Here is a 27,302-nt window from a genome sequence, read left to right on the forward strand (position 1 = left end):
CCCTAAACCCTAAACCCTAAACCCTAAACCCTAAACCCTAAACCCTAAACCCTAAACCCTAAACCCTAAACCCTAAACCCTAAACCCTAAACCCTAAACCCTAAACCCTAAACCCTAAACCCTAAACCCTAAACCCTAAACCCTAAACCCTAAACCCTAAACCCTAAACCCTAAACCCTAAACCCTAAACCCTAAACCCTCTGTGAAAATAATGGAACCCCAAGCACTCCTCTTGCGTGACACACAGTCGATTTGGGTGGAAAGCCTGCGGAGGATCCTTTATGCCGCAAGCTTTCTCACACAAATTTCTTCGTTGCCATCTCGAGCCGTGAAGTCTTTCCAAGATGGGTCCTCTGCTTTCCATGTCGAAGCGACAGTTCTGCAAGCCATAAAGGGGAGTCGCGCAATGAGGCAGCTAGTAAGGCGTGGTTCGGCAACTAACGATAGACCTTAAACTTAAAGGTGCTCAATAAATTTGACGTACGTCGCTACGGCGTCGTCGGTCATCGGAACGATGTGTCCGCGTTCGTGTTCAAAGACTTGAGCGTTCGCGCCGAACGCCTCTGCTACGCGTCGCGCCTGCGCTGGTGGGTTGATGACATCGCGCTCGCCGACGACGTGCAAACTGCGAACGACGTCCGACGGCATCGTTTCTAGCTTGGCCGCCGCACACGTCGGCCAGGCGGCGCCGACGATGATGGCCAATTCTTTAATCGCTCTTTCCTCTTTTTGCTTCCCTCCGTCCTCCGCGATAACTAAAGCAGCGAGCATGGCGCCTTGAGAAAAACCAAACAGGCCGTCCCACGGGCCGGCCTCGATCACGCGCTTCATCGAAATATCTAACCCAGGAAGCGACGCGGCGTTGTAAGTGCGCTGTCCGGGCTGCAACGTCCACCATCCGCGCCCGCCCGGGTTCGGCTCTGGTTGGGTGCCATCGGCGAAATGCCAGTCCCAACTGTTCGAGGTCGCGTCCACGAGCGGTGCGAGCCCGCGCGCGAACGAGGCCGCGTTCCCACCCTTGCCGTGCAAGCAAAGCATGCGTTTCTTGCGCGTCACATCACCATCGCTCGAGACCATCGTCGCCGTCGCCGCGCGAGCGATGGGTGGCATCGCGCGCCTCGATGTGGTGGACTCGACTCGTCACTTTCCGCCGCCGCGCGATGCCCGCGCGCGATGCCCAAGCGTAAGCGACGGCCGTGGTTGAGCGAAGACGCGGCGAACGCGGCGAACGCGAACGCGAGCTCAAAGGCGAGCGCGCGACGCGAACGCGAACGCGCGTTTCGCGAAGCCCATCCCGAGCGCTTCATCGATGAAGAGACGGACGACGAGAAGAACGCGCGACGCGACGCGCGTGCGGGCGAGGCCCGTGCGCACGGAGATGCTCGAGATGGGAGCGCACTCGGGTCGTTCCTCGATGTGGGTGCGCCGCGCGAACGCAGACGAGGTGGGCACGGACGACGCGCGCGCGACGACGCTGGAACGACAGACCCGACGACTTTGCCCACGCACGCGCCGTGTCAAACGAGAGACGATATAGATGCGCAGGAGTTTGAACGACGACGGGCGCGCGTGGAGGCGGTGACGAGAGAGATTGGAACGTGCGCGCGGCACAAGCAGTTGGCACGGGCGTGTGAGATGTTTGTGAACTTGGTCTCTCGCGAGGGGTTGGTGCCATCGCCTTACACGTACGCGTCGTTGCTCAACGCGTACGTGAACACGGGAACTATGGATGGTGCCGAGGCGTTAATGGAGCGTATGCGAGACGTCGGGTGCGCGCCAAACGTCGTAGCGTACACGACAATGTTGAAGGGCTACATGCTCGTGGCGAATGTCGACGCCGCGTGGCGAACGCTCAACGGAATTATGCACAACCGAATGTCGCCCGATAGCCGCGCTGTGAACACGTACATTCGAGTGTGCGTGCGATGTGGGAACCTGCAAATGGCGCGCCGCGCTTTTGATCGCATGCGTGACTGGGATGTGGTTCCGGACGCCACAACGCACAAGCTCATCGGTCGCTTGCTCGCGCAAGGATTGAAGCGCGACGAACTGAAGGCATTAATCAAGCGCACCGTCAAGGGCGAGCACTTGAGATGGACGAAGGACCCAAGCAGCGGGCCTTGTCAATTTTGGCGCGCTGGGAAATGCGAGCGAGGCGTGAATTGTCGTTTTTATCACGACGATTCAATCGTGCAAAGCGACGCGCGCGTGCGTGAGATTGAATCAAATGATACTTTGGCGAGCATGTACGTGAATCACGCGCATGCGTCGGCAATTTCAGGAGACGTGAAACAGAGCAAAAAGTCGCTTCGCAAAGCCGCAGAGTATCTGACCGAAAATGTCACCGCGGAAGCTTTGACAGTCGGCGGTCTGAAGGATAAAGACGAGCGGGCCGAGTTGTTTCGTCAAACAAACCGCGACGAGCTCAAACTCGAGATGCGACGCATCGAGGACTTCGTCGAACGATTGATGAGTGGCAAACAACAGCCTCCGAAGCTGGACGAACATTTGTCGAGAAGTTTAATCTTTAGTTCACGACTTTTCCAAGAAGTACCAGAACGCGGCGCAAAGATGTCGAGCGAGGAAGTCGACGCACTGCGCGACAATCTCTACGCCGCGTTGAAGGACACGATGGGGTTGAACGACGATTCCGACGGCTCGGTCAAGCGTGCGATTCGTAAAGTCATCGCAAAAGATGGTACGATACGATTTGATCGCATGTTTGGACGTTCCAAAAAGGAGAAGCGCGAGCTGAATGTTGAAGTCGCCGCTGGGAATGGGGACTGGGCTGTGGCTCAAGCGAAGACTGACGCCTCGGCGGATTGGATCTCTCTCGAGCTTCGTCACGACCGCGTCTACAGCATTTTCTCCCGCGCCGTGTGTTCAGGTGCTTCGAATTTCGCCGCGATGGGTGGTGACGCGGCGTACATCATGCGTCGTTACGTCGCCTCAGAATCAGTATCGCACGTGTTCGTGAACTTCCCGGAGCCGCCGCATCACAGCGGCGACGCTGCGGCGGATAACTCTCTTGCTCTGCTCAACGAGGAGTTTTTCCGCGACATTCACGCGTGTCTCAGACGTGCATACACTTCGACAGATGCTCCCGGTGGTTTAACGATATTTAGCGACAACCACAGATACATGCAGGCGCTCGCACGCACGCTTGCTGAGCTTGATATATTCACCGCTCGCGACGACGTCGACCTGGCGTCGGGCGCGCCGGCGAATCAATACGAAACGATTCGCGGCGTTCGTTTGTATCAGGGCGTACCCGGTCCTTCCGCTGGCCATCGCGTGTACGAACAGTCGTATTTCGATCGATTTTGGGAAAACGGCCAGCACGTCGATCGGTATTTCATCAGTCTTGTAAGAAAATAGTGTAGTCGTCGAATCCGCGCGAATGCGTCATTGCGCGACTCCCCTCCCGCGTTCGCCGCGGGCGTTGCGTATCCGTGCGATGGGGAAGAACGACGACGAACGCGGCATCGAGCGCCGCCGAATCTTGCTCGTATTCGACCTCAACGGCTTGTTCGTCGAGCGCTTCCGAAACGGAAAATTCACCAGACCTCACGCGGTCGACGCCATCGAAACGGAGCGCGCCGTTGAGATCGAAGACGCTGTGCCGCGCGCCTCTTCTCCGGTGTCTTCGCGTACGCGCGGTGCGGCGACGCGACTCGAGGTCGTGGAGCCGGACTTTCGGGTTGGCCGTCACAACCATTACGTTAGGCGCTACACTGAAGAATTTTTGCGCTGGGCTCATGGGCGCTTCGACGTCGCTGTGTGGTCTTCTGCGATGGAAGTGAACACGACGGCGATGGTGGAAAATATATGGCCGTCCGATTTACGGTCGAAGATCGCGTTCGTGCTCAATCAAGACCACTGCGCGGTGGACGGCGTGATGAAAACCAAAGGCGGCTCGAAAGGAACAAAGCCAAAGTTTCTGAAACCGCTGTCGGTGGTGTGGGAAAAGTTTGCGGATAGGTTCGATGCTATGAACACGTTACTCATCGACGACGACGCGTACAAGGCCATTCGCAACCCTGCGAATACGGCAATCCATCCGAAACCATTTTCTGTGGCGACGCGTGATTCCGACGACGGACTCAGCGCGAATGGCGCGCTCCGCAAATACCTCGCGAGACTTCTCGCGAGCGACTCGGTGCCCGACTTCGTCAAGGCAAATCGCTTCATCGACGGACAACATGACGAAAGGTCAAATGAAGGATTTGTCGAAGATGTAGCAAAGAGCATTGAAACGGTTAACGCAAAACTCGCCGCGTTGCGCGTTCAAGAGAAGGTATCACGGCAAAAGACGAAACCCGAGATGAGGATTCCACTTCCGAAATCGCTCATCATGAGGAACGCGGCGAAGACTCGAACGATCGCGCCCGTCGAGCCCGTCGTAACGCCGACGAGCGAACGAACACGGAGCACTAGGTAGCAACTAGAGAAGTAGCGTTTTAGTTTTAGTTAGTTTTAGCGTACCCCGACCAAGACCTCAGTGCGCGCCGCGCGCTCGAACGCACTATGCCCAAGAAGAAACAGGAAATCATCACCACGCGCGCGTCAAATCGGCTGAAAGCACGCGCCGCGGCGGCGCAGGAAGCCGCGGACGAGGCGATGCGCGCCGGCAAGCGTCCGGCAGTTGCTGCACGAAAGGCTGCGGTAAAGCTCGCCAAAGTCGCCGCCGATGCCGCAAAGTCGGTGACTGCGAGGGACAAGCGAGGGAATAAGCGCCTGAACGTCGTCGAAGCAGACGCAGCGGCCGAAGATGGCGCGAAAGAGGCGCGGGCTCCGCCGCCGCCACCGAAGAAGAATGCGAAAAAAAGCTCGGCGAACGCGCTCGTGGCGGCGTCGGGGGCCATCGGGAACACGCGCGCGGTGAGTGCGGTGAAACACGACAAGCTTCTCGTCCTCGACCTTAACGGGCTGTTCATCGATCGTCGAATCAAGAGACACGTGAGGGAGGGCGACGACGACGTGGCGTCCGACGAAGAACTACGCACTGAGTTGAGGCTGGACGTGGACTCGATCGAGGCGCCGACAAACTCGAAGGAAGTGACGGAGGACGCCAAAGTTGGCAACTTTTACGTGTACGAACGTCCACACATGCGCGAGTTTATTGAATGGGTGCACACGCGGTTTGAAGTGGGCGTGTGGTCGAGCGCCAACTTTCGAAACACGACGAATTTGGTAGACTACGTGTGGGGCGAGCACAAAAACAAAATCGCATTCGTTTGGGGGCAAGAAAGGTGCTCTGATGTTGGCATCGCGCCCTCATCGACGTCGACGCGCCCAATGTTTCTCAAAGAATTGAAACACGTCTGGAAACTTAAAAGGAACACGGGGCTATCTCACTTCAACAAAACGAATACGCTTTTGATTGACGACTCGCCTTACAAAGCCATTCGAAACCCCGCGCACACCGCCATCCATCCGTGCGGATTCACCACGGACGATCGTGAGTCGGACGATTTGTTGAGTGAACATGGCGCGCTTCGCCAATATCTCGAGCGATTGTCAGACGCAAAATCTGTCCCTGACTTCGTGCAGACCAACCCGTGGAATGGTGGGAAGATCAGCGAGCAGCACCAAAGGCAAATTGCACACGCACACGAAGCTTGCGCAATCGCGACTCAAAAGGCAAAGGCAAAGCTATTTGCTTTCAGGGATCCTTTGGAAATCGATTTGGACGAGGAGCTCGCCGACCCTTTGGAAATCGATTTGGACAATCTCTAGCGTCCACTACAATCTACGAATCTAGCTAGCCCTAAGTAAGTTTTATTTGTGATAGCCTCATCATTAGCTCTTCTTTTGGACGCGTTGGGATCGCACTCGCAGACCAGAAGCGAAGCATCGGTAAGCAGTTTGTCGAAATTGCATACTCGCCGACGCGCACCTCGCGCGGTTTTGGATCGATGGCGAAAGAAAACGCTGATGCGTGCGGTGGGCTCGACGAATCTTCGCCATCGTGATACCGATACTGCTTGCGACACTCGAATATCATCTCATTCAAAGATGTCGCGTACGACACGGCTGTTCGTACCGCCGCGGAATCTTTGCCGCCGAGAACGTTTGAGGCGTGACCGCGCACGACGTGACCGCCCGTGACAGCTCCCAGATCTCTTTCCTCGTCGCTACTCTTTATCAAACGCGACGTCACTCGACCATGCTTTTTCACTATCGCCAGGATCTCGTTCCGAACTTCTAGCGGCGTGAGCGCCATTCCGGCTTCGCCGGTTAGCCAACAGTCGGCTTGAGCCGTGCCGTCGTCTAAAATCACAGAAGCCTCGACTTCGAACACACCCGGCCTCGAAGTTCCACGTGCTGAGGGGCGACACACGTCACATCCAGCCAAAACTGCGGGTAACCTGCGCTTGGTCGCGCCAGTGGCGGGGTTAACGCTCACGTGCATGAGTGATCCGGCGTCGCAACCGCACGCCGGACAGCACCAGCGAACCGTCAACATGGACACCGAAACGACTCGAGCACGCACCGCGAACGTTCGTCTACTGATTACCAGCCGCTCGCCTGAGTTGCGCATTTCTTCGTCAAAGAGTGCACGAATCGACTGCCTCATCGAAATATTCGTCAAAAGTGGCAGGTATTCAGATGTCGACGCGCATCGCTCGTGGATCTCAATCGTCGTCACGCCGGGATTCAGTTTGACGTATATGTTCATTGACGCCGCAGAAAGATGACGCATCGCGCGATGAATCGTAATTTTTGCTCCTATGCCCACTCCGACGGGAAGGCTGAACGCGGACGTCTTACAGTACACGTCGACAACGTCGTGCGTCTCGACGTCTTGAACTTTGAATCTCGGCTCCCAGCCAAACTGTGATTGGGATTCTCTACGATTTTCACTCTCAAACCATTCTTCGGCGACGATGATACACCTAAATGACACAAGTTCTGGTGATGGTTGCCACGAATCTGCACTGCTGAGATGTTTCGCGAAGACTTTGCCCCACACTAGAACATCTCGCACGTCGCGCACTTCGGGCGTCGCCGTCATCTCGTCGTCTTCATCGTCGGGCAACACGAAAGCGTCAACATCTGGACGCTCGTCGACGATAAACGTCGTCGCCCCGGAATTCAGAGTCGGGACGATCGGAATCAAATACGTCGTGCCGTGTCGAAGCAGACAGAACCAACTGTTCTTGGGTCCGAAAGAGACGGCGATTCTGCCGCTGCTTCGAGACTCGTGCGTCGTGTTCACTATGACGCCGTCCAACGTCTTTACGCCCCCTTGCGCCGTATAGACCTGAATGCTCGTACGTTGTTTCACTTCGGACGACGCATCGATTGTGAAAGTCCACGTCGGGGCGACGATAGGATGAGAAAACTTGGAACTGGCGAGTCGCGGCGGGAGCAGCTGCGCGCCCTTCGTCGCCGAATTGACGGCCACGTACATGGTGCCGTGGCTCTCTGATTTGGCGCTCGATGTCGGGTTTTGAATGACGACAATATTATCCGAGTCCACGCATAGACTCACGCGCACCGAAGCGTTGTGATGGTTCAACGCGTCGGCGCGAGAACCGACGTACGCGCCTTCGCACATGATTTCGCACTCCCTGAGCACGACGAGTTTGTTCAACATGCTCGGCGCGGGCGCTCGTTTCAAGAATGATTCGATGCAAAGCTCCACAGCTCCTGATGCGTCGACGACGTGGAGTCGTCCATACATGCAGCGTAATATGCCCATGACGTAACGAGGTGGATCAACCTCGCCCAACCGCCCCGTCGCGCGAATGACGACTTTACCTTCGTTGCGAGTGCTGCCGCGCTTGCACGCGGCGGCGACTTTGTTTTCATCTTTCCACTTCTCAAATACGGCGTCTTTCAACGAGTTTATCGTCGGGACGTCGAAATTACTGATGGACTCCCCGCCCAGTGGCGTCGGAGCGAAAAACTCTCGGTAAACGTCTGCTCGTTTGAACGCCTTCGAGCCCAAGTCGTGCATCGCCAGTAACAGCGGCGCCGCGGTTTGTTCGTCGCTCGCTTCACCCGTCTTCCCGAGCGCGTACTCGGCGCTCGCGACATCGATCAGCCTAGAATCGTTCAGAATATCAAAGTTGGTCTCAAAAACTTCCCGCCATGCCGCGGCGGCTTCGGCGTACACGAAATTCGACTGTTCCACGACGTACTTGAGCACGCGCGAAAACCGATTCGCCTTTTCGTCCGCGTTGTCTGAGTACATCTCGGTCTCTCCTTCCGATGCGTTCTCCGTCGATGTGCGCTTTATCACAATTTGGGTGCGTAAATCAACACCGAGCGTCTCCACGACCCGCTCGTTGTATTCATCGACTCGCCAAACAGGATGCGCGTGCGTTACGACGACGCGCGCGCCGACGCGCAAACCGGAAACGACGATCTTTGAGTCGACGAGAGGAACGTGCGTAAACGTGAGTTTGACGTCCCGTCCTTGAGCGTCACGCAGGATCGCGTACGCACGACTAGTACGAACCGATACGACGTGTCCTTCAAACCTATCCACCGTCGCCCCTGCGCCGCACATGGCGCACGCGCACGCGCAGCGACGCACTCTGCGCTCGCCAAAGGTGAGACTAACCACGTGAAACTCAGCCGTGGCGGAAAATGCGCGTAATTCGTGCGTCGCGTCGCCCTTGAATAACACGACTTTGCGTAAATTTCGCATCTCCACCCTCGAACCGACGCACTGTCTTAATATGCACTCCCATCGCGCCAGAAACTCTCCGTTAAAAATGATCGGAATCTGCGCGCCGGCGTCGTCTTCGTTTCTAAGCGCGCACATGAAGAACGTCGACTCACCGGTGGTGATGATCGGACTCACAGCCTCTAAAATACCTCGATGACACGCCCCTAATTTCCCGTTCAACGCTCGAGCGTCGTTCGCCACGCCATCCTCGTCTTCCAACGGTCCGCAAGCCAAGGACTCCTCGAATCCGTCGTCGTCGTACGCGCGTTCGACGCAGTTCGCCTCGACGACGACGGCGTCTCCATTCCTCGCGTCTGTCACGACGACGAAATCTCGCACGCAAACGACGCGTCCTAAATCATGTGCCTTCACGTCCACGCTCGCCAGGCGCACCTCCGCGCCGCCGTCTTCGTCTTTGTCTTTCGCCGTCCACGTCCACCCCCCGCTCGCGTCGTCTCTTCTTCGCAACCCGAGCGTCGCGCGCATGACGACGCCTTTGACGTCCGCGTTCGAGTTGGCACCGCGCAGTATCTCGCCCACCGTTCGCACGGCGTCGACGTCTCCGCGCGTCTTTCTCGTCGTCGTCGTCGTCGTCGTCGTCGCTTCGTCGTCGCCGCGCCTCCCACATCCGTCGCGTCGTCCGTCGCCTTCGCGCCGTCCCGTCTTTGACGCCCTCGGCGCGTCGTCGACTCGGTCGTCGTCCGCGTCGTCGCGCGGCGGCGGCGTCCCTCGCACCGCGATCGCCATCGCGCGCGCCGTCGCGCGCGCCGTCGTCTGTCGCGTGCCCGGTTTCAAATCGAATCGACCGTCGCCTAAACCCTAAACACCCGGATGTGCGGGCGCGCAATTTGAAATCGACAGACTCGGCGCGCCCGTCGCGGGCCGGCGCGATGCGCGGCCCGCGCGCCGCCGCACTCGAGGACGCGCGCGATCGTCGTCGACGTCGAACGTCGAAGAAAAAGCGAACCTCGAAGCCGCGCGCGATGCTGTGGGTGGATAAACACCGCCCGCACGCCCTGGGCGAGTGCGACGCGATCAACACGGCGCAGGCGAAACATTTGAAGCTGCTGATCGCGAATGGGGACTGCCCGCACTTGTTCTTTTACGGGCCGTCGGGGGCGGGGAAGAAGACGCTCGCGCTCGGGGTTTTACGCGAAATCTTCGGACCGGGCGCGGAGAAGGTGAAGTTGGAGAACAAGACGTGGAAGATTGACCAAAACGATCGAAAGATTGAAGTCGAGTTGGCGATGATGTCGAGCAACCATCACTGCGAGATGAATCCGAGCGATTGCGGGAGCAAGGATCGGTACGTGGTGCAAGAAGTGATCAAAGAAATGGCGCGATCGAGACCGATCGACAGCGATGGGTGCGAGGGGTTTAAGGTTTTAGTGCTCACCGAAGTCGACCGGCTGTCGCGCGAGGCGCAGTATGGCTTGAGACGCACGATGGAAAAGTATAGCGCGTCGTGTCGGTTGTTTCTCATCGCCGAGAGACCGAGTCGAGTGATGGATGCGTTACAATCGCGGTGCTTGCCCGTGCGAGTGCCCGGGCCGAGGGTTGAAGAGATTGAAAATTTGTTACACGACGTGGCGAAGAAGGAAAAGTTGGAGCTGCCTCCAGAGCTCGCGACGCGCGTCGCGACGGCCAGCGGACGGAACATGCGGCGGGCGTTATTGGCTTTGGAGACGTGCAGAGTCAACTCGTACCCGTTCAAACCTACACAAGCGGTGCAGACGACGGATTGGGAGTTGTACATTAACCAGATTGGCGCCGAGATCTTAGCTGAGCAGTCACCGGCGAGGCTGTTGCAAGTGCGAGGACGTCTGTACGAACTCATCGTCAACTGCATTCCGCCCGAAATAATCTTGCAGAACCTCGCCAAGGCTCTGATGCGTCGCGTTGACGTCGAAGTTAAGCATCAAATCGTGTTTTGGGCCGCCCACTTTGATGTTCGCATGCAACGCGGATCCAAAGCCATCATGCACTTGGAAGCGTTCGTCGCGCAATTCATGGCGCTCTACAAGTCGCATTTGATCAAGGCGTTTGGCTAGACGGAAATTCATTAGTTTGTGACAAGGGACGACCATAGCGGATTGGTAATGATATGATTTACAAAATTGTACTCGGTGCACCCGTCGTCGTCGTTTCGTGCGCGCCTCGTTGACCCGCTTCCCGCTCGTCGTTTGTTTTTTGAAAAACGACGGCGCGCTTATGCTCTTCACTTACCCTTTTCGGCATCTCCTAACAGCGGGGAAGTTTCGGAAGTCTCTCCCTTTCTGGCGCGCCCCTGAGTGCAAATGCCCATGTACACGAAGAGTAACGCGACGCCGATGGCGATGTAGTTGCTGTAGTTGGAGAAATCAAACGAGTGCGCGCCGGCGCTCGCGGCGGCGTTCACCTTCGTGCCGACGGCGAGGACCCAAATGTCCGGCACGTACTTGGCGACCACCTTCGCGGAACCGCCAGCAGCCAATGGAACGGCCCAGTTACACGCGGCCGAGGCCGTGTCCGCACACTCAGTGACTCCGCCGGCGACGAAGATGGCGAAGGAGGCGCCGACGGCGACCAACGCGCCGCCGACGAAGGAAAACAAAATCCCAAGTTTGTCCGTGGTAAACGGCGTCACCAAATAAAGACCACCGATAGCGCCGACAACGTTGATCACGATCGTCGCCGAGATGGGCACGTCGTCAACGATGTGGTTCGTGACCGAAGAGATACCGACGGCGCACATCAAACCGACGACGACGCCGAACAACTTATAGACGTTCGCCGCCACGCTCACCAAAATCAACGCCACGACGGCGGCGCTGCCGTAGTTGACGTAATCGTTGTCCGGAATCGTCACCGAGTCGCCGAGCACGTTCGGTACGAGATCTCGCAACAGATCGATCGCCATCAAACCGAGCCACACGCCGAAGCCCGCGACGAGGGCGAGCGTCAACTTTTGGTCGTGCTTCCGTCCCGCCAACGCGAGCGCGATGCCGACCGGAAGCGCGGCGACGCCGATCGTGGTCTCGATCGCGCGGCTCTCAAAGTATTCCTTCACCAACGCCGCTCGCGTGACGTTCGTCGCCCACGACGCCGCGGCGTCGGACGCATGCGCCTGGGTGTTGACACCGGCGTCCGCGTTCGCGAAGGCGTCGGGCGCGGCGTCCGCGTTCGCGTTCGCGGCGTCACCGCCGCCCGGCGCGTCTTGTCCGATCGCCGCCGCGCGCTCGGCGCGGTGTCGCGGTAACGATCGGCTCGGCATCGTCGCAGAGTGGAGCCGACGTGTGGTGTTCGCCGCCCCGGCGCGCGGGCGGTCGGTCGGGCGACGACCTCGACGACCGTCGTCACGACGCGGCGCTCGACGCGAGATCGACCGAAGCGATGACGGACGCGATGGAGGGCGTCGAAGCCGCGGCCGCGGCGTCGATGGCGGCCGCGCGGGCGGTGAGCGCGCGCGTCGGCGGCGCGAACGCGAACGCGAACGCGGACGCGAGCGCGAATGCGGCGAACGGCGATGACGCGCGCGCGACGACGGACGATCGCATGGACGACGGCGAGGGCGAACGATCGAGGCGAGGACGAGGCTCGCGCGCGCGGCGACGGGGCGACGAAGAGAGCGGCGAAGGCGGGAACCGAGGACGGGTGTCGGTGTTGGATCGATTGGGGAAGACGAATCAGAATCAACCGTCGAGACGAGGGAACGACCGAGGAGGTGGGACGTTCAAGCGACGAGGCGAAGATTCCAGGCAAAGAAGAGACCGTCGCGATGATATCGATCGACGATACCGCGATGACGACCGACGGGGCTATCGCGGACCGCCGCGCGGACCGCCGCCGCTTCCTCGCGGACCGCCGCCGGGACCGTGCCGGATTGAAAAGCGAGAAGCAGACGGCGTCGTCATCGCGCGCGCGTTCGGCGCAGAGATCATTCAAGTGTCACCCACGGGAGAGATGTGTTTGCGCCGTCCGACGGACGCCGCGAGCGATGGACCGCGTTGCGATACTGAGGTGCTGAACGCGTTCAACTCGTGCTTGAATAAGTTTGGATTCAAGGTTTCGGCGTCACCCGCCGATCAAACGCAGTGGAGTTTATCGGACGGTAAACGCCTCTCGAGATTTGTGGACGGTGTCATCGTGCCCGCGCCGGTACCACCGGGCCCAGGGCGTGGACTGGCGATGATGCTGACGGCGCCCGTGGGCGGCGGTCGAGGCGGCGGTCGAGGCGGGTTTTCGCGCGGTGGTCGCGGCGGTCGCGGTGGGATGATGATGATGTTCTGAATGTCCTGAATGTCCAGATGTTGTTTCATAACTTATTCTAGCGTCGTTAATCAATAATCAATGTTGCGTCGTAGACGTCGTGTGTATTTCTTTGAACGCGCGCGCGAACCACCGCTTCGCCGTCATGTATCCTCGTCCTCTTCGTACTCGAACACTCCCAAGGTGTCCATGGCATCTCTCATCGCTATTTTCGCTAAAGCCATCTGTATGCGCGACCCTGGATCGAGTCCGATCGCGCTCGTCATCGTTCTCACGCCTCGTCTCGCGACGTCCTCCGCCTCGCCTCGCCCGCGCGACGACGACCCGCCGCCGTAACCGCCTCGTCTGCCGCCACCGCCCGCGCCACCGCCGCCCGCGCCTCCTCGCGTTCCGCTCAAAAACTCTTCCAAAGCCGTCGACGCGCGTCCGTTTCCCGCGGACGTCGTCGACGCCGCGCTCCGCCCGCTCGCGACGACGCCGCGCGTCGCGCCTCGCGCGGGCGCCGTCGTCGCGCGCGTCGTCGCGCGCGTCGTCGCCGCCCCCCCCGCGCCGGCGCGCGACGCGGACGTCGCGACGACCATCGATCGTCGCGCCAGCGCGCGCGCGCGCGTCGCCCACGCCGACATCGGCCGCGGCACCGACGAGCCGTCGTCGTCGTCGTTCGAGTCGTTCGAGTCGTCGTGTCGCGCGGAAACGCGCGCGCGGCGCGCGCGTTTCCGTGACGGCCTCGGGGTTTAGGGTGTGTATCGACGGTACACCGATATCGATGTTTCACGCGCTTGAATGCGAGAGAAACGTCGCATTTAATTTAATTTCACGATCGATCGCGCGCCCCGCGACGCCCGCCCGCGACGCGCGCGCGCGTCCGTCTTTTCGTGACGCGCTCGAGATGGTCAAGTTCCTCAAGGTACGTCGCGGACGATGCGGGACGATGCAAACGCATTCGTTACGCGCGCGCGTCGTTCGGGCGCACGCCGCGCGCGCGCGGACGGCGCCGACGCCGCGCGCGCGCGATCCGCGCCAGACCCTGAACGACGGGGACGCGCGCGAACGATCTTGGGACGACGGCCGCGCGGCGCGGCGCGCATCGATGCGGTCGACGCGAACGATGACTGACGCGGTTTTAATCGTATTCGCGCGCAGCCCGGTAAGGTTGTTGTCGTGCTTCAAGGCCGCTATGCGGGTAAGAAGGCTGTGATTGTGAAGAATGTGGACGATGGGTCTTCGGCTCATCCCTACGGGCACGCGCTCGTGTGCGGTCTGTCCACGATCCCGCGCAAGGTACGTTTCGATCGCGAGCGTTATTTTCGATCGAACCCCGGCGCGACGAGCGCTCGAACGCGTTCGCGACGCGCTCAGGACGACGCGCGAGAACGTTGCATCCTCTGGTGAAAGCCCTAGACCTTTGGCGAGAGCCCGCGACGAGCTTGAAGACGAAAGACACTGACGAATTTTCGCATCTCCACGCGCGATTAAACACGCACAGGTGACGAAGAAGATGGATGAAAAGAAGCAAGCCAAGCGCTCGCGATGCAAGACGTTCATCAAGAACGTCAACTACTCTCACCTCATGCCGACGCGTTACACGCTCGACGTCGACCTCAAGAATGTCGTCACGTCCGACGCGTTGGACAACGCCACCAAGAAGGTTGCGGCGCAAAAGGAGGCGAAGAAGCTTCTCGAGGAGCGATTCAAGACTGGCAAGTCTCGTTGGTTCTTCACCCGTCTTGCCTTTTAAGCGTCGTGCGTCGGAGGAAGGCAATAGGCGAGAACTTAGACTTGGATGTTTGGTGAACACGATCATTAGCGGAGAAATTGGTCTCTCTCGTGTGTGATGCGCGCAACTAGATACACATTTAATGTTTTAATGCCACATCAACACGTGAAAATCAAGATGTCGCGCGTATTGCCGCCGCAGAGTAGTTTTCAGCCCGCGACTGTCCGCGCGAGGTCGACTGGGGCGTGGGCGACTCGTCGTTTTGTCTACGAGTTTTTTAGCTTCGTTTCACAAACACACTAACACCGCAACGCACGCGCATGCGGTCTCAAAAGTAACTATTCACGATAGGGAAACACGGGTAACACACAATTAAGCAACGTCTGGATTCGTCCAGGGTAAAGAATAAATTTTTACGCGGTGGCGACGCGATGGAGCATCTTGAAGTTGTCGGCGATGATCTCCGTGCTCGGAGACGAGCGGTACGTGACACCGTTTGCCTTGGCCCACGCCTTCAGTAGCGGGCGAAGTTTATGGTAGTTGTAACGCGGCATCGTGGGGAACAAGTGATGCTCCAACTGCGTATCCATTCCGCCCCAAATCCACGTTTCCAAGCCGCCGAAGACGCACTCGGCGTCGCGCGTCGAGCGGAATTGCCCTTCCACGTACTCTGGATTCTCACCAAACTCCATGATTTCTTCGCTCTGGTGCGTCGCACTCACGAGAGCGCCGACGAGGAAACCACTGAGCGTGATAGAGCCGACAGCCACCTGCCACGGCATCATCGTCGCCAAGAAGAGATAGTTTGCCCCGATGAAGGCGAGCTCTTTGTAATCCCTCTTCTTCCACGCGGTTTGAACCGAGTGGAATCGCCAGAGCCAAAACATAATGGATAGCAGTGGGTAGCCGTAGATGTGCTGGAACTTGCGCATGGGGTGATCCGGTCGGCCGGACTCTTGCGGCGAGCGCAAGAAGAAGAACGGCTCCATCATGACGTCGTTGTCGAGGTGCTCTTCATTCGTAAACGAGTGGTGCATCGAGTGCTTTTGCATCCACCACTCCACACTGTGGCCATTCAAAATAGTCGGCATGTAGCGCATCAACGAGCACCACGGCCCACGTCCGTGGACGTAGTCGTGACCCAACCAACCCGCTTGTTCCATCCCGAGTCCGAGCAAAATAGTCGCCCAGACGGGGTGCGAATACGCGAGAGCGGTTCCGCTCACGTACAGAGCGACGACTTGGAAGAGCGCCCAAGCTTCTTTGAGCGGTTGGCGCTTGAAGAATCCGTCCTCCGCGAGCTTGTCGCGCAATTCACCGAACGCCATGCTCACCGCGTACGATTTCTCATCCGGAAGGCGAGACTTGTCCGCCGGCGGGTCGCAGCGCGGAAGCTTCTTCAACCTTTGCACGGCCAAATCCGAGCCGTTGGGGCCGTACGAATGCAGCGCGTAGAACACGTCCGTGGCGTCGCGTCCATCGAAAAAGTACAGCCACCGTTCGCCGCCCGGATGCGCCTTGGCCCACCCCCGACAGTCGTACCACTCGTCTCCGATTTTCACGCGAATCGGTTCATTCTTATCCCTCCCCTCCGGCGCGTCGTACGTCGGCACCGCGAGCGGATTCGCCACCGCCCCGATCGTCTGCGCGCTTCTCCGTCTCTTCCCATCGACCGCGCTCGCGCGCTCGCGCGTCACCGCCAGCGCGCCTCGCGCGCGCCCGTCCCGCGCGCGCCCCGTCGACGTCGGCGCCGCGCGCACCGCGACGTCGGCGCGCGCGAACACGCGCGCGCGACGCGCCGATCGCGCGCCCGCGGGCGCGGTCGCGCGCGCGTTCGTGAGCATGTGCGTCGCGTTCGCCGCGCCGACCATCGGAAGCGCGCGACGACGCGCAGAGTGCGGACGCGCGCGGTTCGCGCAACGTCACGACGGCGTCGGCGCGTGGGCGCGTCGGACAGTCGGACGCGTGCGGATGACATCGAACCGTCGAATCGCGCGCGATCGATCGCGCGTCGATCGAAAGCGTCGATCGATCGACGCCCGGTCGATCGCCGATCGCCGATCGCCGATCGCCGATCGCCGATCGCCAATCGCCAATCGTCGCGTCTTCGTCGCCCCGCCCGCGCGCCGCAGAAGAAGACGCCGCCTCGACGCGCCGCGCGACGCGACGATGGCGCGCGACGGTGACGTGGACGCGCGCGATGACGCCGTCACGGTCGAAGCGCGCGTCGTCGAACACGACGCCGTGGGTAAACGCGCGCCGTCACCGCCGACGGCGACGCGCGGCGACGCGAACGCGGCGTCGGCGAGCTCGGACGACGAAGAGGCTGCGGCTGCGCAGCGGGCGGATAGGGCGCGCTTGGAGGGGTGCGTGCGAGAGATTTTGCGGGCTTTAGGAGAAGACGTCGAGCGAGAGGGATTATTAGACACCCCCTCGCGCGTGGCCAAGGCGTTGATGTTCGCGACGCGCGGTTACGACGCGTGCGCGACGGTGGCGCTAGGGACGGCGCTGTTTCACGAGACGGGCATGGCGAACGCGATGCGAACGACGACGACGAATGAGATCGCGAATGGCACGCACGATATGGTGCTCGTGAGGGATATTCCAGTGTTCAGCACGTGCGCGGAGACATTCATGCCGTTCTACGGGGTGATTCACGTCGGGTACGCCCCGAACGCGGGCGTCATCGTTGGCTTGAGCAAGCTCGCGCGCGTCGCGGAGGTGTACGCGAGACGATTACAAACCCCAGATGGGTTAGCACGAGCGGTGGCGCAGGCACTACACGATGTTGCATCACCACTGGGGGTTGGGGTTTCATTTACCGGCGTGCGGCTAGGCCCGTTCGGGCCTCGCGAGACGCAAGGGCGAGCGAGCACGGGGTGCTTCGCGACGTCCAGCTCGGTGTGGTGGGAAGAGTTCGGGGCGTTAGTTCAGCTCGGCGGTGCACCGTCGGAACTATCACGAGGTATTTGGGGCGATGATGCGCGTTACTGCGGGGCGTGTGATGACGACAAGGATGGCGTGGCGAGTACGAAGGGGCGAGGAGGAGCCGAGACGCTCGTAGACGAAGCGGCGAGAAGAGCCGTCGAGGGGGTGAGCGAGTCTGTCTACGCGGGAGTGAAGCAACTATTAAATGCGTTGAATCTAGAAGACCGAGTGAGCGAGGCGACGGACGGGAAAATCACATTAGAAGACACCGCGAGACGGTTTTCGACTCTTTTGTCGGCGATGCGTTCGGGCGCAGACGTACCTTTTAGCGTCATCGAAGAGTCAGCAGCTCGCGACGACGCGACGACGAACGAGGACGTCATCGATGGTGTCTGCGTCGTGCGCGATTTGCACATGTCCACAGTGTGCGAACATCATCTGTTGCCGTTTCACGGGACGGTGAGTGTGGCGTACGCGTTGGGACCAGACTCTTCGCGCGCACTGAGCCGGGATACGCTACAAGCGCTCGTGACTCGACATTCACGAAGGCTGCAAGTGCAAGAGCGACTCACGCGCGATGTCGCAGAAGAAGTTAGCAAACTTACGGGAGGATTAGGGGTCATGGTGGCCGCGCGCGCGGCGCATCTTTGCATGGTGAGTCGAGGTGTGGAAAAGCCGGGGAGTTCGACGTGCACAGTGACGAAACTCGGTCGTTTTGCCTCCGAGCCCGCGCTGCGCTCGCGTGTGTGGGAGCGCCTCGCTTCGGCTCGCCGTTGATATTCAGAAGAGGATTGTATGTAATAACTAAACGCGCCTTTTGGCGTCGGGCGTGTGGGTAAATGGGAGCAGAAAGAACTCCATCCGTTTTACAACCGCGTCGCTACGATTTCGCTTCATCACCCTACGAATGCCTGCGGCTTGTTCGCCATCATCGCCTTAATGTCCATAAAGTGCGAATCCTGAACTCTCGATAGATTGCCAGCCGCCGCCCCTTGCGCGGCGACGTGTTTCTTCAGGGCTTGCCCGAGAACCAACGCCAACTCGGTGTGGAACCAAAGCAACTCGTGTTCCATGTTCGCGCAGCAACGCTCGTATCTCTCGTGCGTCTGCGTTCGTTCGATTCGCAAGTCACTCACCGCGAGTTCTATCTTTTGTTTTTCTTCTCTCTTCGGCCCAGGCTCTGGGACACCCATGGTGGATAGCTTACTCTCGATTCGTTCGATGCTAGACGACACCTTGTTGTAGTGATCGACGACACGCTTTCTCGCGTCGAATGCCGCCACTACGGCGGTGCACAACGCGTGAACTTCGTTGAGGGAATCTAAGAACTCCGACGACATCAATTCCGACGCCTGTCTCTGCGGAGGAATGAGCGCAGTGAATAAATCGCTGAGTCTTTGCCACCACACGCCCTTGGCCCCCGACTGGGCGAAAACGGAACGAGCCTTCTCCTCTTGTCCCGCCAAAAGCTCCAAGCACGCGTTGAACTCCTCGTACGCGCTCACCGTGTGTGCGCCATGCTTTTGCAACGCGCTCGTCGCCGCTATGAGCTTTTCCAAACGCAGTTTCAGTTTGGTCACGTATTCGACGACGTCGACGTGTTGTTGCTTTTCGCGCATGACGTCGACGGACATCGACGAAGTCAGGGACTTCATGTCCGACGTGTTCAGCGTTGACAACCACGAAGTCACCGATGAGACGCCTTCGCTCAAGACGCCGCGTTCGTACCACGGCACGCGCTGCGTCCAAGACTTTGAGTCTTGCGTTAAGAACGCGTGCAAGTCGGCGGATTTTCTCACCAGCGGGTGCGCCGCGCACCTCGCCATGAACGCGGCTAATCCTTTTCGTCTTCGCTCGATCCCGCGCGACGACGGGTCGTCCATGTGTAAGATCGTCTTCGACGGCAACAGCGGGATGATGACTCCGTCGCAATTCGCCCCGAGTTGTTTGCTCAACCACTCGAAATCTGAAAATCGCCGCGTCGAACACCCGCTCGAATCTTTCCCACCGTACGTCGCGCTGTCCGTCCAGTACGTCACCTTGTACTCGATGTGCTTGCTCAGGCCGTCGCCCACGCGGTGCGGATCTCCGATCTCGATCACAAGTCCCGCGTCGTCGTCGTCGTCGTCCGCGTCCGCGCTCGCGCGCGTCGCGTATCCCGTCGGCACGCGAATCGCGCCCACGTCGCTCGGCGTCGTCGGTCGAGGGCCGGGCGTCAGGAACGCCGCGCGCTCGTCCGACGCCGCGGTCGTCGTCGTCGTCGGCGTCGTCATCGTCGTCGTCGTCGTCGGACGCACCGAGATGACGCGTCGCGCGGTGACGCGGCGACGCCATCGTTCGCCCCGCGTCGCCGTTCGCGCGTCCGAGGTCGAGCCGACGGGCCGACGGGCCGACGCGCACACCGAGGCGCGTCGATCCGTTCGCGACGCGCCGCGCGTCGATCGGAAAGCGCGGCGCGTCGAACCTTTCGTCGTCGCGGGGCGTGGCGTCCGTCGTCCGACGCGCGCGCGCGCCATGGCGAACGCCGGGATCGGGTTGTCGCAGTTTGCGTTCGTCGGGACGTTCATCGCGGCGGTGAAGAAAACGATCGCGGGACCGCGAGAGGAACCGCCCGAACACCTGAAGTGCGTCATCACGCAGGAGCTGTTTCGAGATCCCGTGGTGCTGGTGCAAACGGGGTACACGTACGACCGAATCGCCATCCAACGCTGGCTCGCGGCCAAGTTTCCGCCGACGGATCCGACGAGTAACGTCGAGTTGTGGTGCACGGATCTCGTCCCGAATTGGTCGCTACGTCAGAGCGTCGATGAGTGGGGGGTCGCGAATGGATACGGCGCCATGGATCCACCCGAAGAGGCGGTGCGAGTGACGAAGGATGGCAGACCGATGGGGCGACGCTCGGCCAACGCCACGAGCGCGACGGCGCTGACGCACCAATATTTGCAAGCGCTTCATCGCACACATCCGCGGCACGCGGCGGTTTTAGTATTTTTGATGACGTTTACCCTGGGCACGATCACGGTGACCACGCTCACGGTGGTTCACAGCGCGTACGCAGCCGTCGGCGCGGCGCTTCGTCACGAAGCCGTCGCTCGGATGCTCGACGGCCCGGCTCAAAGTTTCGTTTGGTGGTTTTGCGTCGGCGGGTTTCTTTTCTTGGCGCACTGCGGCGCGCAGGATGTGCCTCCCGTCGCGCGCGGTCGCGAACGGGTCGATCGACGAGGTCGCGCGCAAGACGTCGTGGGACGCGGTTTCTTTCGCCGTCTCGGCGTCGCGCGCTGACGCGGCGTCGCCCGACGTCGTCTTCGGCGTAAGCGTCCGCGCTGTGCGTCGTCGTCGCGTTCGTTGTACCGCTAGTAGGTAGTTTCTATGTAATTCTCTCGTGTAAATCACACCTCGTGTGTTTAGCATTTCGTCCGTTCGTTTGGGCGTTCCCTCTCGATCCCGTCGCCCCGGCGCGATCTCGGGTTCTGGCGCCGGCGCGATCTCGGCGCCCGCCGTCGGGGTCGCCCGCCCGACGAGGCCACGTCGCGTCACACGCGTGCCCGAGGCCGGCGGCGACGCTCGCGAGCGCGCGCGAACGCGCACGAACGCTGCGTAAGAAATCGTCTCGAGCGTTGCGTCGCGCGCACCGAGCGTCGCGCGCGGGCACGCGCGCGCGCACCGCGAACGCCGCGAACGTGGACCCGCGCGCCCATCGGGTGGCGTTCGAGCGCGCGGGAACTGTGATATCATGTCGCACGCGCGCGCGAGCGACGGCGCGAACGGGACGTCGACGCTCGCGAAGGATGCAGATGAAATCCACGCATCGAACGGTACCGACGCACGCGCGACGTCAAGCGCGATCGAGCGTACGACGGGCGATGGGCGCGAGGTTGGACACGAGAGCTGGGAGGTTGTGAGCGGGAAGAAATCTTCAAAAACGTCTGGTAAAACGAGCGCGGAAAGCGCGGGAACGAGCGAGGATGGGAAGAAACGAAGAAATAGTGGAAGCGGCTCTCGCGCTGGGGGGGCGCAGAGGGCGGATAAGGTGAACGCGGGTAAAGGAAGTCCACCAGACGTTCAAGCGGCGAGCGGCGAGGCCTCGAGCGGCGGCGCCGAACCGTCGGGATGGGCCGCCATCGTCACCGGAAGACTTAGCCCGAGCGAAGTGCCGGCGTCGTCGGTGGTGTCAAGTGAGACCACGGGCACACCAGCCGTTGAGCGCCTCAACTTGTCGCGAGAGAAGGATGAGGCGATGCGCGAAGTCGCGGCGCAAGACGACTCTACAGATGGTTCGCCGCGAACCGCGCGCGAGACGCACATCATAGACGGAGCTCGCGAAAACGCACAAGCTGTCGGTGCTGGTGCGAAGGCATTACGTGGCTGGGCTTCTATTTTAGGTGGCAGTAGCGGATTCCCCGAGGAAAATCCTCGAAGCAAGTCGCCGAACGCGACCCAAGAGACGGCGGTAGCGGCAACGGAGGTGGCGCATGAGCCGACTAAGGCCACGGCGGCGCCTAGCGCTCCGGCGTGGGGTGGATGGGGAGCTCAAGCACCGCCAAAGGTTGACTTGAAGGCGACGATGGAAGAGGACGCTGCGGCGGCTGCGGCCGCTCCTCCTCCTCCTCCGCCTTCGAAGAAGGAGTCGAAAAAGACGGAGGACAAGCCAGGCAAACAAAATGGGCGCAAGAAGGATTCTAAGAAGGACAAGTCTTCTAGCAAGCAACGTCAGCAAGATACGTATCGCAAGGATAACAATAAACCGGTCCGAAGCTCGGTGCCGGTGACCAAGGTTTCAGAACCATCCGTCGACGCGTCTGCTGACCGTCCCAGAGCCCCTATGACGTCTGAAGTTGAAGATTTGCTCGTCGCAAAACTGGGAAGTGAGCTGCTTGACTGCGCGCACATGCAATTTTTCACTCCCACGGCGCATTTGCTGAAGAAGGAGAGACGTGCGGTGGACATCGTCATTCGAGCCATGAGCGCCATCGTTCAGACGCTGTTTCCGGCGACCGGTCTCGATGTTTTTGGTTCGTACCCTACGCGCGCATGGGTGCCAGGGTCGAGTAATTTGGACTTGTCGCTGGATCTCCCTCCCGAGGCGATGATCGCTTCCCATCCGGAGCGGCGAATGGAGGCTTTAAATACGCTCGCCATGGCTTTGCGTACGAATCCTTGGGTGCTCGACGTCACCGTCGTCCCGAGCTCGCACAGACCTTTGCTGCGCATGACGACGCATACTGCGTTCTTTCAGGCAATGCCGCAGCAACTGCCGAGTAAAACATCGGCGTCGATTGCGGCAGCTATCGCCGCCGTCACACCGCCGCCGGTAACCTCTGGGGACGGAACGCCGCCTCTGCCACCTGGCCCGCGTCCCGGCGCGCCGCCATTCGGTATTCCAGGCTTGGGTCAAAACGGTCTAGGCTTGCCGCTCGAAGTACACATTTCTCTGAAAGATGCGAATCACAAGGGGCTGTCGTCGATGCAATTTGTGCAGGCTGCAGAAGAGCAACACGGCGCTTTGGCTCCGTTGGTGTGCGTGCAAAAGGCAGTTTTAGCGAGTAAAGGTTTGCGAGGCGTCTACCGCGGTGGTCTGGGAAGCTACGCGCTCACTTTGATGGCCCTCACCGCGATTCAACTTCGCAATAGCCAAGAGAGCGAAACGGAGGATGAAACCGTCGTGAGAGTGAGCACGTCCAAGGACGAGGCAAAAAAGTCGGACGAAGACGAGGCCAATTCGCGAGACGCCCTCATTCTCGGCCGAGCCATGTTGAACTTCCTCAAACTGTACGGATTCGAAACGGATCTTTCCAAGGACATTATTTCAGTGCACAGCGGTGGTGACGGCGTATGGGGCGTTCTTTCAGAAGCCGCTCAATTTCCGGCGCCGCTCGGTTCTGGTTTACGCGTCAAGGATCCATTAGATGGATCAAATAATGCTGGAGCGGGATGTTTCGGCATTGCGGGTGTGCAAGCAGTATTCAGAGAGCAGTTGGAAACGCTCCGAAAGGCTGCGGAGAATGGCTTTGAGAGTAATGTCCCACTCTTGATGCAGCTCTTCACGCTAGGTGGATCGCAAAAAGTCTTTGTCGTTTGAGTAGCACGTTGATTGAAAAACACGGCGCGCGAATAATGCAATATTATTACATGAACAGCTAAAATCGCTCTAATCCTCTACCAGAAGTCCTCTAATCATCGGCGGGGGGTTTAACGCTATAAATTTGTTGAATGTAACCAGCAGCTGCTCCGAGAACGGCCCCCGAGATAATCAAAGTTAACTCGTCCTGTTCGAAGATTGGGTGTAACACGCGTTCGAACTCCTGCGGCGTCATCAACTTCATTCGTTCACGCATGAGTTCTTTGAGCCCGAGCGTCGCGTCCGTGTACTCATGCAATACGTGTATGTGCTCCGGCAGCTTTTCAACCACTTTACGACAAACTTCGTCGATCAATGAAACGTCCAAATCCGCCACCGACATCCCACGGGCAGCCGCCTCTTCCACGACAAACTTTTTCGTGTACTGTTCCAGCATAGCGTTGAATTCGGGTCCTTTGTCACCATTCAACATATTGTTCCAAATATTCTCGCTTTTCAGCACTTTCTCTGTGAGGTAGTCGCTAAAAGTACCGCTCACCTCGTGTTGACGCTGCAAGAACAAACCCTGTATCTTAAACGGTCCGACAAAGACGGGCTCGACTGGTTCGAATATGCACTTTAGTGCCAACCAGTTCGTCAATAAGCCGACGATCATACCACCTATAGTGATTGACCACGGGTTGTCATAAAACGCCCAAACGACCATCTGAATGACGCCCAGCAAGAAACCAAAAAACAACCCGCTATTGACTAGGAAATCGAGCTCTGCTGCGCCGCAACGCCGAAACAAATCGACGAGCACAACTCGGTCGGTGCACATCGCCGTCACGACGAGCTCTTTTAAATCGATGACGTGATCGACTTGCTGTTGGAGCAGCGTCACGAAACCAGATAAGTAAGTGGACACGACGCCACCGACTTCGCCGAGCGTCGGCGTTGGCAGCGCCGGCACTGCGCTCTCGGCGAGTTTGAGCGACCAATCTGGAATCATTTCACTCGCGATTTTCGACGCCATATTCGGCACTTCTGTGAGAAGTAAAGAGGACACCGCCGTTGGGTCGAGGAGCATAAAAACCGCTTGCACGTTCACGAGCTTCTCGGTGACCATGGTAACCATCGTCAAAGACATTTGCGCGGCTTTCGCCGGCACGATGCCTTGCCAGCCCAAGATACCGAGCGGTTGGAGAATGTCGAAACCGTACACCGAGCCTTCGACGTACTGGAACAGCGGAATCCCTAGAAAATTGATCGGGTAAAAAATCATCTTCACCGCGAGCCAGTTCGTGAACCATCCAACGAAGGCGGCGACGAGCGGAATCAAGAGCATACCTTTGCGATCAGCGTTAAACTTATCAACGGCCCGCGCGATGACTTTATTCGAAAGAACTGCGCTCAACTTTCCTCGCAACGAATCCATGGAGTTGAACATGCGACGCTCGAAGGCTTTCGTACGTTTCTGAATACTAAGTAAACGCCAATTATTGCGAATTTCCATGACCACGTCGCGAATATCGAATCGTCTCGCGAGCGAGGCGAGGCTGTCGACGGCGTCGCGCGTGAACCTATACGCTCGGCGAAAAACGACGCGTATCAACGCCACGGTCACCAATCGTCGCACGATAACGCTGACATTCGACCCCTGTGCGAGACTTCCTAGCATCACGAGCGCGGCGACGCAAGCGAATAACGTCTTCGGGTCGCGAAAGTTAACAGCTCGCCGCGACTGAATTCGTCGAACGCCCTGCTCCGCGTACGTTTTCTCATCGATGCGTTCCGATCGACGCGACTCGTATCGCTCGTACGAGTCAAAGTCATCACCGTCGTTCAGGCGCGCCGTCGTCGCGACGCGCGCTCGCGCGTCGCTCGCGGCCCGTTTACGAAGTGCGATGCGCGTCGACGCGATTCGTGACGACGACGGCGAGAGTGACGCGCGTCGCGCGCTCGTCGACGCGCGTGCATGCGCGAGGTTGCGTCGCGCGCTCGTCGACGCGACGCGCGCGCGCGCGGTCGCGAGCGGTCGTCGCGCGACGCTCGACCGTTGCGCCTCCATTGTGCGGCAAAGTCGTTGCGGCGGTTTCAGCAAAGCCTCGCGACGCCGAGACGTTTGCGAGGAAACGCGTAGATCGGTGAACCGAACGCGCGCGAGAAGCAGAACGCGAACGAATTTCGTGAAACAACAAACAAAGCTAAGGATCGTTCGGGGCGCCGAGCAACGGCGCCACGACGTCGCGGTGGTGAGATATCTGCGCGGCGAAACCGCGAGCGTCCAAGTCCTTCCAATCCGGGAAGTCACATTTCACGGCGTCGCTCGCGCGACTCGCGAGGGCGGGGAAGTGTTGGCGCAAGGCATCGATGACGAGCGACGCGACCTGGCGCTGGCCGGCCTCGCTAAAGTGCAAACCGTCGCAGAATTGCGTCTCGTCGACTTCGCCGTTTGAAAACTCTAGCGCGGCGTGCAAGTCGACGACGGGAATGTCGTAGAAGCGCGCGACGCGCTTCATCGCCTCGGCGTATGGCTTGACGCCGGCGTTGGTTCTGTTCGGCGCTGTATCGTTGAGCAACGACCCAAATCCCAATCCAGGCTGCGCCGCGCGCGTCGCGCAGTCTCGAAGCCACGCTTCGTCGTCTACGGGCGGCGGCGTGATGAATAAAATTCTCGGCGACGGTTGCATTCGTCGCACGCGCTCGACGATCGTTTTCAGGTTTTGTTCGTATCGCGGTAGCGGGACATGCTGCACGTCACCCGCGGACGAGTTCTTGGCGCACGCGTCGTTGGATCCGAACAGTATCGTCACCAAAACCGGCGCCCGCTTGTACGTCGCGAACGCCCCGTCGTCGTCCACGTCTTCGTTCAACGGAAACACCTCATCGAGCAAGCACAGCGCGTGTTCGGTGTTGTACCCACTGTACCCTCGGCATCGCACGTCCGCAAATCTCCGAAATTCGTGCTGCACTCGCGCCCCGAACCCACCGTCCTCGAACGATCGTTCGGTGAGCGAGTCGCCGAACAACACGACGCTTTCCCTGCGCGCGCGTCCGAGATTCGCCCCCCCTCCCCCCGCGCGCGCTCCCGTCGCTCGCCGCGCCGCCGCGATCCGCGCGTCGTCCATCGCATCGCCCGCGCCTTTCGACTCGCTCGCCCTGCCCCTCCCTCCGTCCTCGTTCACGCTCGTCGTCTCTCTCGCGCGCTTCGCGTTCGCTCTGTCCTTTTCTCGTCGTCGCAGGCACGGCTTACACAGCTTCCTCGTCCCCGTTCGCGCGCGTCCCGTCTTCGTCTCGACGTTCGTGTACGGCTGTCCCTCTCGTTCGCACCCCGTTTTCGTCTCGCCGCGCGTCCTCGCGCTCGCGCGCGCGCGCGCGCACGCGACGCATCCTTCGCACCGGCAGAAGATGCGTCGCGTCGTCGTCGTCGCGTCGTCGCGCGCGCCCGGCGCGTCGTCGCGCGCGTCGTCGCGCGCGTCGTCGTCGCGCGTCTCGCGCGTCGTCTCGCGCGTCATCGCGCGTCGCGCGTCACCGTGTGCGACGCGCTCGACGACGAAAGTGAGAAGACGAAAGATGGAGCGACGCGACGCGACACAGCGCGTCGCGCGACGAGGACGACGCGAGCGCGTCACGCGACGCGCGTCGTCCATCGCGACGCGACGGGC

At 59.9% G+C, this 27,302-nt stretch overlaps 15 protein-coding genes across 15 annotated transcripts; 8 read left to right on the top strand and 7 right to left on the bottom strand.

Annotated features, from left to right (window-relative positions):
• Positions 1-456: 456 nt before the first annotated feature.
• On the bottom strand, positions 457-1,077 carry OSTLU_15249 (predicted protein; the record flags this gene model as incomplete). The annotated part of the gene is made up of 1 exon (XM_001417850.1): positions 457-1,077. The coding sequence occupies one exon, from the start codon at positions 1,075-1,077 to the stop codon at positions 457-459; it is 621 nt and encodes a 206-aa protein (XP_001417887.1).
• A 70-nt stretch (positions 1,078-1,147) lies between these two features.
• On the top strand, positions 1,148-3,378 carry OSTLU_31465 (predicted protein; the record flags this gene model as incomplete). Its single annotated transcript, XM_001417601.1, has 1 exon — positions 1,148-3,378. The coding sequence occupies exon 1, from the start codon at positions 1,636-1,638 to the stop codon at positions 3,376-3,378; it is 1,743 nt and encodes a 580-aa protein (XP_001417638.1). The 5' UTR covers positions 1,148-1,635.
• A 124-nt stretch (positions 3,379-3,502) lies between these two features.
• Positions 3,503-4,441, top strand: OSTLU_92682 (predicted protein; the record flags this gene model as incomplete). The annotated part of the gene is made up of 1 exon (XM_001417602.1): positions 3,503-4,441. A coding segment is annotated over one exon (939 nt), but the record flags the coding sequence as incomplete, so codon positions are not given.
• Positions 4,442-4,902: 461 nt separating this feature from the next.
• OSTLU_7101 (predicted protein) lies at positions 4,903-5,565 on the top strand (the record flags this gene model as incomplete). The annotated part of the gene is made up of 2 exons (XM_001417603.1): positions 4,903-4,959; positions 5,038-5,565. Coding segments are annotated over 2 exons (585 nt in total), but the record flags the coding sequence as incomplete, so codon positions are not given.
• A 205-nt stretch (positions 5,566-5,770) lies between these two features.
• On the bottom strand, positions 5,771-9,169 carry OSTLU_31468 (predicted protein; the record flags this gene model as incomplete). Its single annotated transcript, XM_001417851.1, has 1 exon — positions 5,771-9,169. The coding sequence occupies one exon, from the start codon at positions 9,167-9,169 to the stop codon at positions 5,771-5,773; it is 3,399 nt and encodes a 1,132-aa protein (XP_001417888.1).
• Positions 9,170-9,666: 497 nt separating this feature from the next.
• Positions 9,667-10,734, top strand: OSTLU_38748 (predicted protein; the record flags this gene model as incomplete). The annotated part of the gene is made up of 1 exon (XM_001417604.1): positions 9,667-10,734. The coding sequence occupies one exon, from the start codon at positions 9,667-9,669 to the stop codon at positions 10,732-10,734; it is 1,068 nt and encodes a 355-aa protein (XP_001417641.1).
• Positions 10,735-10,792: 58 nt separating this feature from the next.
• On the bottom strand, positions 10,793-11,938 carry OSTLU_24487 (predicted protein). The gene has a single exon (XM_001417852.1). It carries the CDS (start codon positions 11,934-11,936, stop codon positions 10,902-10,904), a length of 1,035 nt encoding a protein of 344 aa, XP_001417889.1. The 5' UTR covers positions 11,937-11,938; the 3' UTR covers positions 10,793-10,901.
• Positions 11,939-13,820: 1,882 nt separating this feature from the next.
• On the top strand, positions 13,821-14,670 carry RPL27 (Ribosomal protein L27, component of cytosolic 80S ribosome and 60S large subunit; the record flags this gene model as incomplete). The annotated part of the gene is made up of 3 exons (XM_001417605.1): positions 13,821-13,838; positions 14,075-14,212; positions 14,418-14,670. 3 exons carry the CDS (start codon positions 13,821-13,823, stop codon positions 14,667-14,669), a joined length of 408 nt encoding a protein of 135 aa, XP_001417642.1. The 3' UTR covers position 14,670.
• A 238-nt stretch (positions 14,671-14,908) lies between these two features.
• Positions 14,909-16,519, bottom strand: OSTLU_31472 (predicted protein; the record flags this gene model as incomplete). Its single annotated transcript, XM_001417853.1, has 1 exon — positions 14,909-16,519. One exon carries the CDS (start codon positions 16,517-16,519, stop codon positions 15,062-15,064), a length of 1,458 nt encoding a protein of 485 aa, XP_001417890.1. The 3' UTR covers positions 14,909-15,061.
• Positions 16,520-17,006: 487 nt separating this feature from the next.
• Positions 17,007-18,317, top strand: OSTLU_10425 (predicted protein; the record flags this gene model as incomplete). Its single annotated transcript, XM_001417606.1, has 2 exons — positions 17,007-17,401; positions 18,125-18,317. Coding segments are annotated over 2 exons (588 nt in total), but the record flags the coding sequence as incomplete, so codon positions are not given.
• A 145-nt stretch (positions 18,318-18,462) lies between these two features.
• OSTLU_24489 (predicted protein) lies at positions 18,463-19,885 on the bottom strand. The gene is made up of 2 exons (XM_001417854.1): positions 18,812-19,885; positions 18,463-18,756 (listed from the first exon to the last, which is right to left on the bottom strand). The coding sequence occupies exons 1-2, from the start codon at positions 19,847-19,849 to the stop codon at positions 18,721-18,723; spliced, it is 1,074 nt and encodes a 357-aa protein (XP_001417891.1). The 5' UTR covers positions 19,850-19,885; the 3' UTR covers positions 18,463-18,720.
• Positions 19,886-20,090: 205 nt separating this feature from the next.
• On the top strand, positions 20,091-20,858 carry OSTLU_31475 (predicted protein; the record flags this gene model as incomplete). The annotated part of the gene is made up of 1 exon (XM_001417607.1): positions 20,091-20,858. The coding sequence occupies one exon, from the start codon at positions 20,091-20,093 to the stop codon at positions 20,856-20,858; it is 768 nt and encodes a 255-aa protein (XP_001417644.1).
• A 258-nt stretch (positions 20,859-21,116) lies between these two features.
• OSTLU_31476 (predicted protein) lies at positions 21,117-23,721 on the top strand. The gene has a single exon (XM_001417608.1). It carries the CDS (start codon positions 21,310-21,312, stop codon positions 23,653-23,655), a length of 2,346 nt encoding a protein of 781 aa, XP_001417645.1. The 5' UTR covers positions 21,117-21,309; the 3' UTR covers positions 23,656-23,721.
• Positions 23,722-23,746: 25 nt separating this feature from the next.
• On the bottom strand, positions 23,747-25,150 carry OSTLU_15260 (predicted protein; the record flags this gene model as incomplete). Its single annotated transcript, XM_001417855.1, has 1 exon — positions 23,747-25,150. The coding sequence occupies one exon, from the start codon at positions 25,148-25,150 to the stop codon at positions 23,747-23,749; it is 1,404 nt and encodes a 467-aa protein (XP_001417892.1).
• Positions 25,151-25,991: 841 nt separating this feature from the next.
• Positions 25,992-26,681, bottom strand: OSTLU_7211 (predicted protein; the record flags this gene model as incomplete). Its single annotated transcript, XM_001417856.1, has 1 exon — positions 25,992-26,681. A coding segment is annotated over one exon (690 nt), but the record flags the coding sequence as incomplete, so codon positions are not given.
• Positions 26,682-27,302: the final 621 nt, after the last annotated feature.

The sequence above is a fragment of the Ostreococcus lucimarinus genome, chromosome 5, assembly GCF_000092065.1.
Source record: "Ostreococcus lucimarinus CCE9901 chromosome 5, complete sequence".
In the NCBI taxonomy this organism is placed as follows: Eukaryota; Viridiplantae; Chlorophyta; class Mamiellophyceae; order Mamiellales; family Bathycoccaceae; genus Ostreococcus; species Ostreococcus sp. 'lucimarinus'.

Bases quoted from the DNA above. Each gene is read 5' to 3' on its own strand.
- OSTLU_24487 (XM_001417852.1), bottom strand. From the start codon at position 11,936: ATGCCGAGCCGATCGTTACCGCGACACCGCGCCGAGCGCGCGGCGGCG.
- OSTLU_24489 (XM_001417854.1), bottom strand. From the start codon at position 19,849: ATGACGACGCCGACGACGACGACGACCGCGGCGTCGGACGAGCGCGCG. The intron at 18,757-18,811 runs GTGTCGTCTAGC...TGGGTGTCCCAG, and splicing joins TCGTCGATCACTACAACAAG to AGCCTGGGCCGAAGAGAGAA.
- OSTLU_31476 (XM_001417608.1), top strand. From the start codon at position 21,310: ATGTCGCACGCGCGCGCGAGCGACGGCGCGAACGGGACGTCGACGCTC.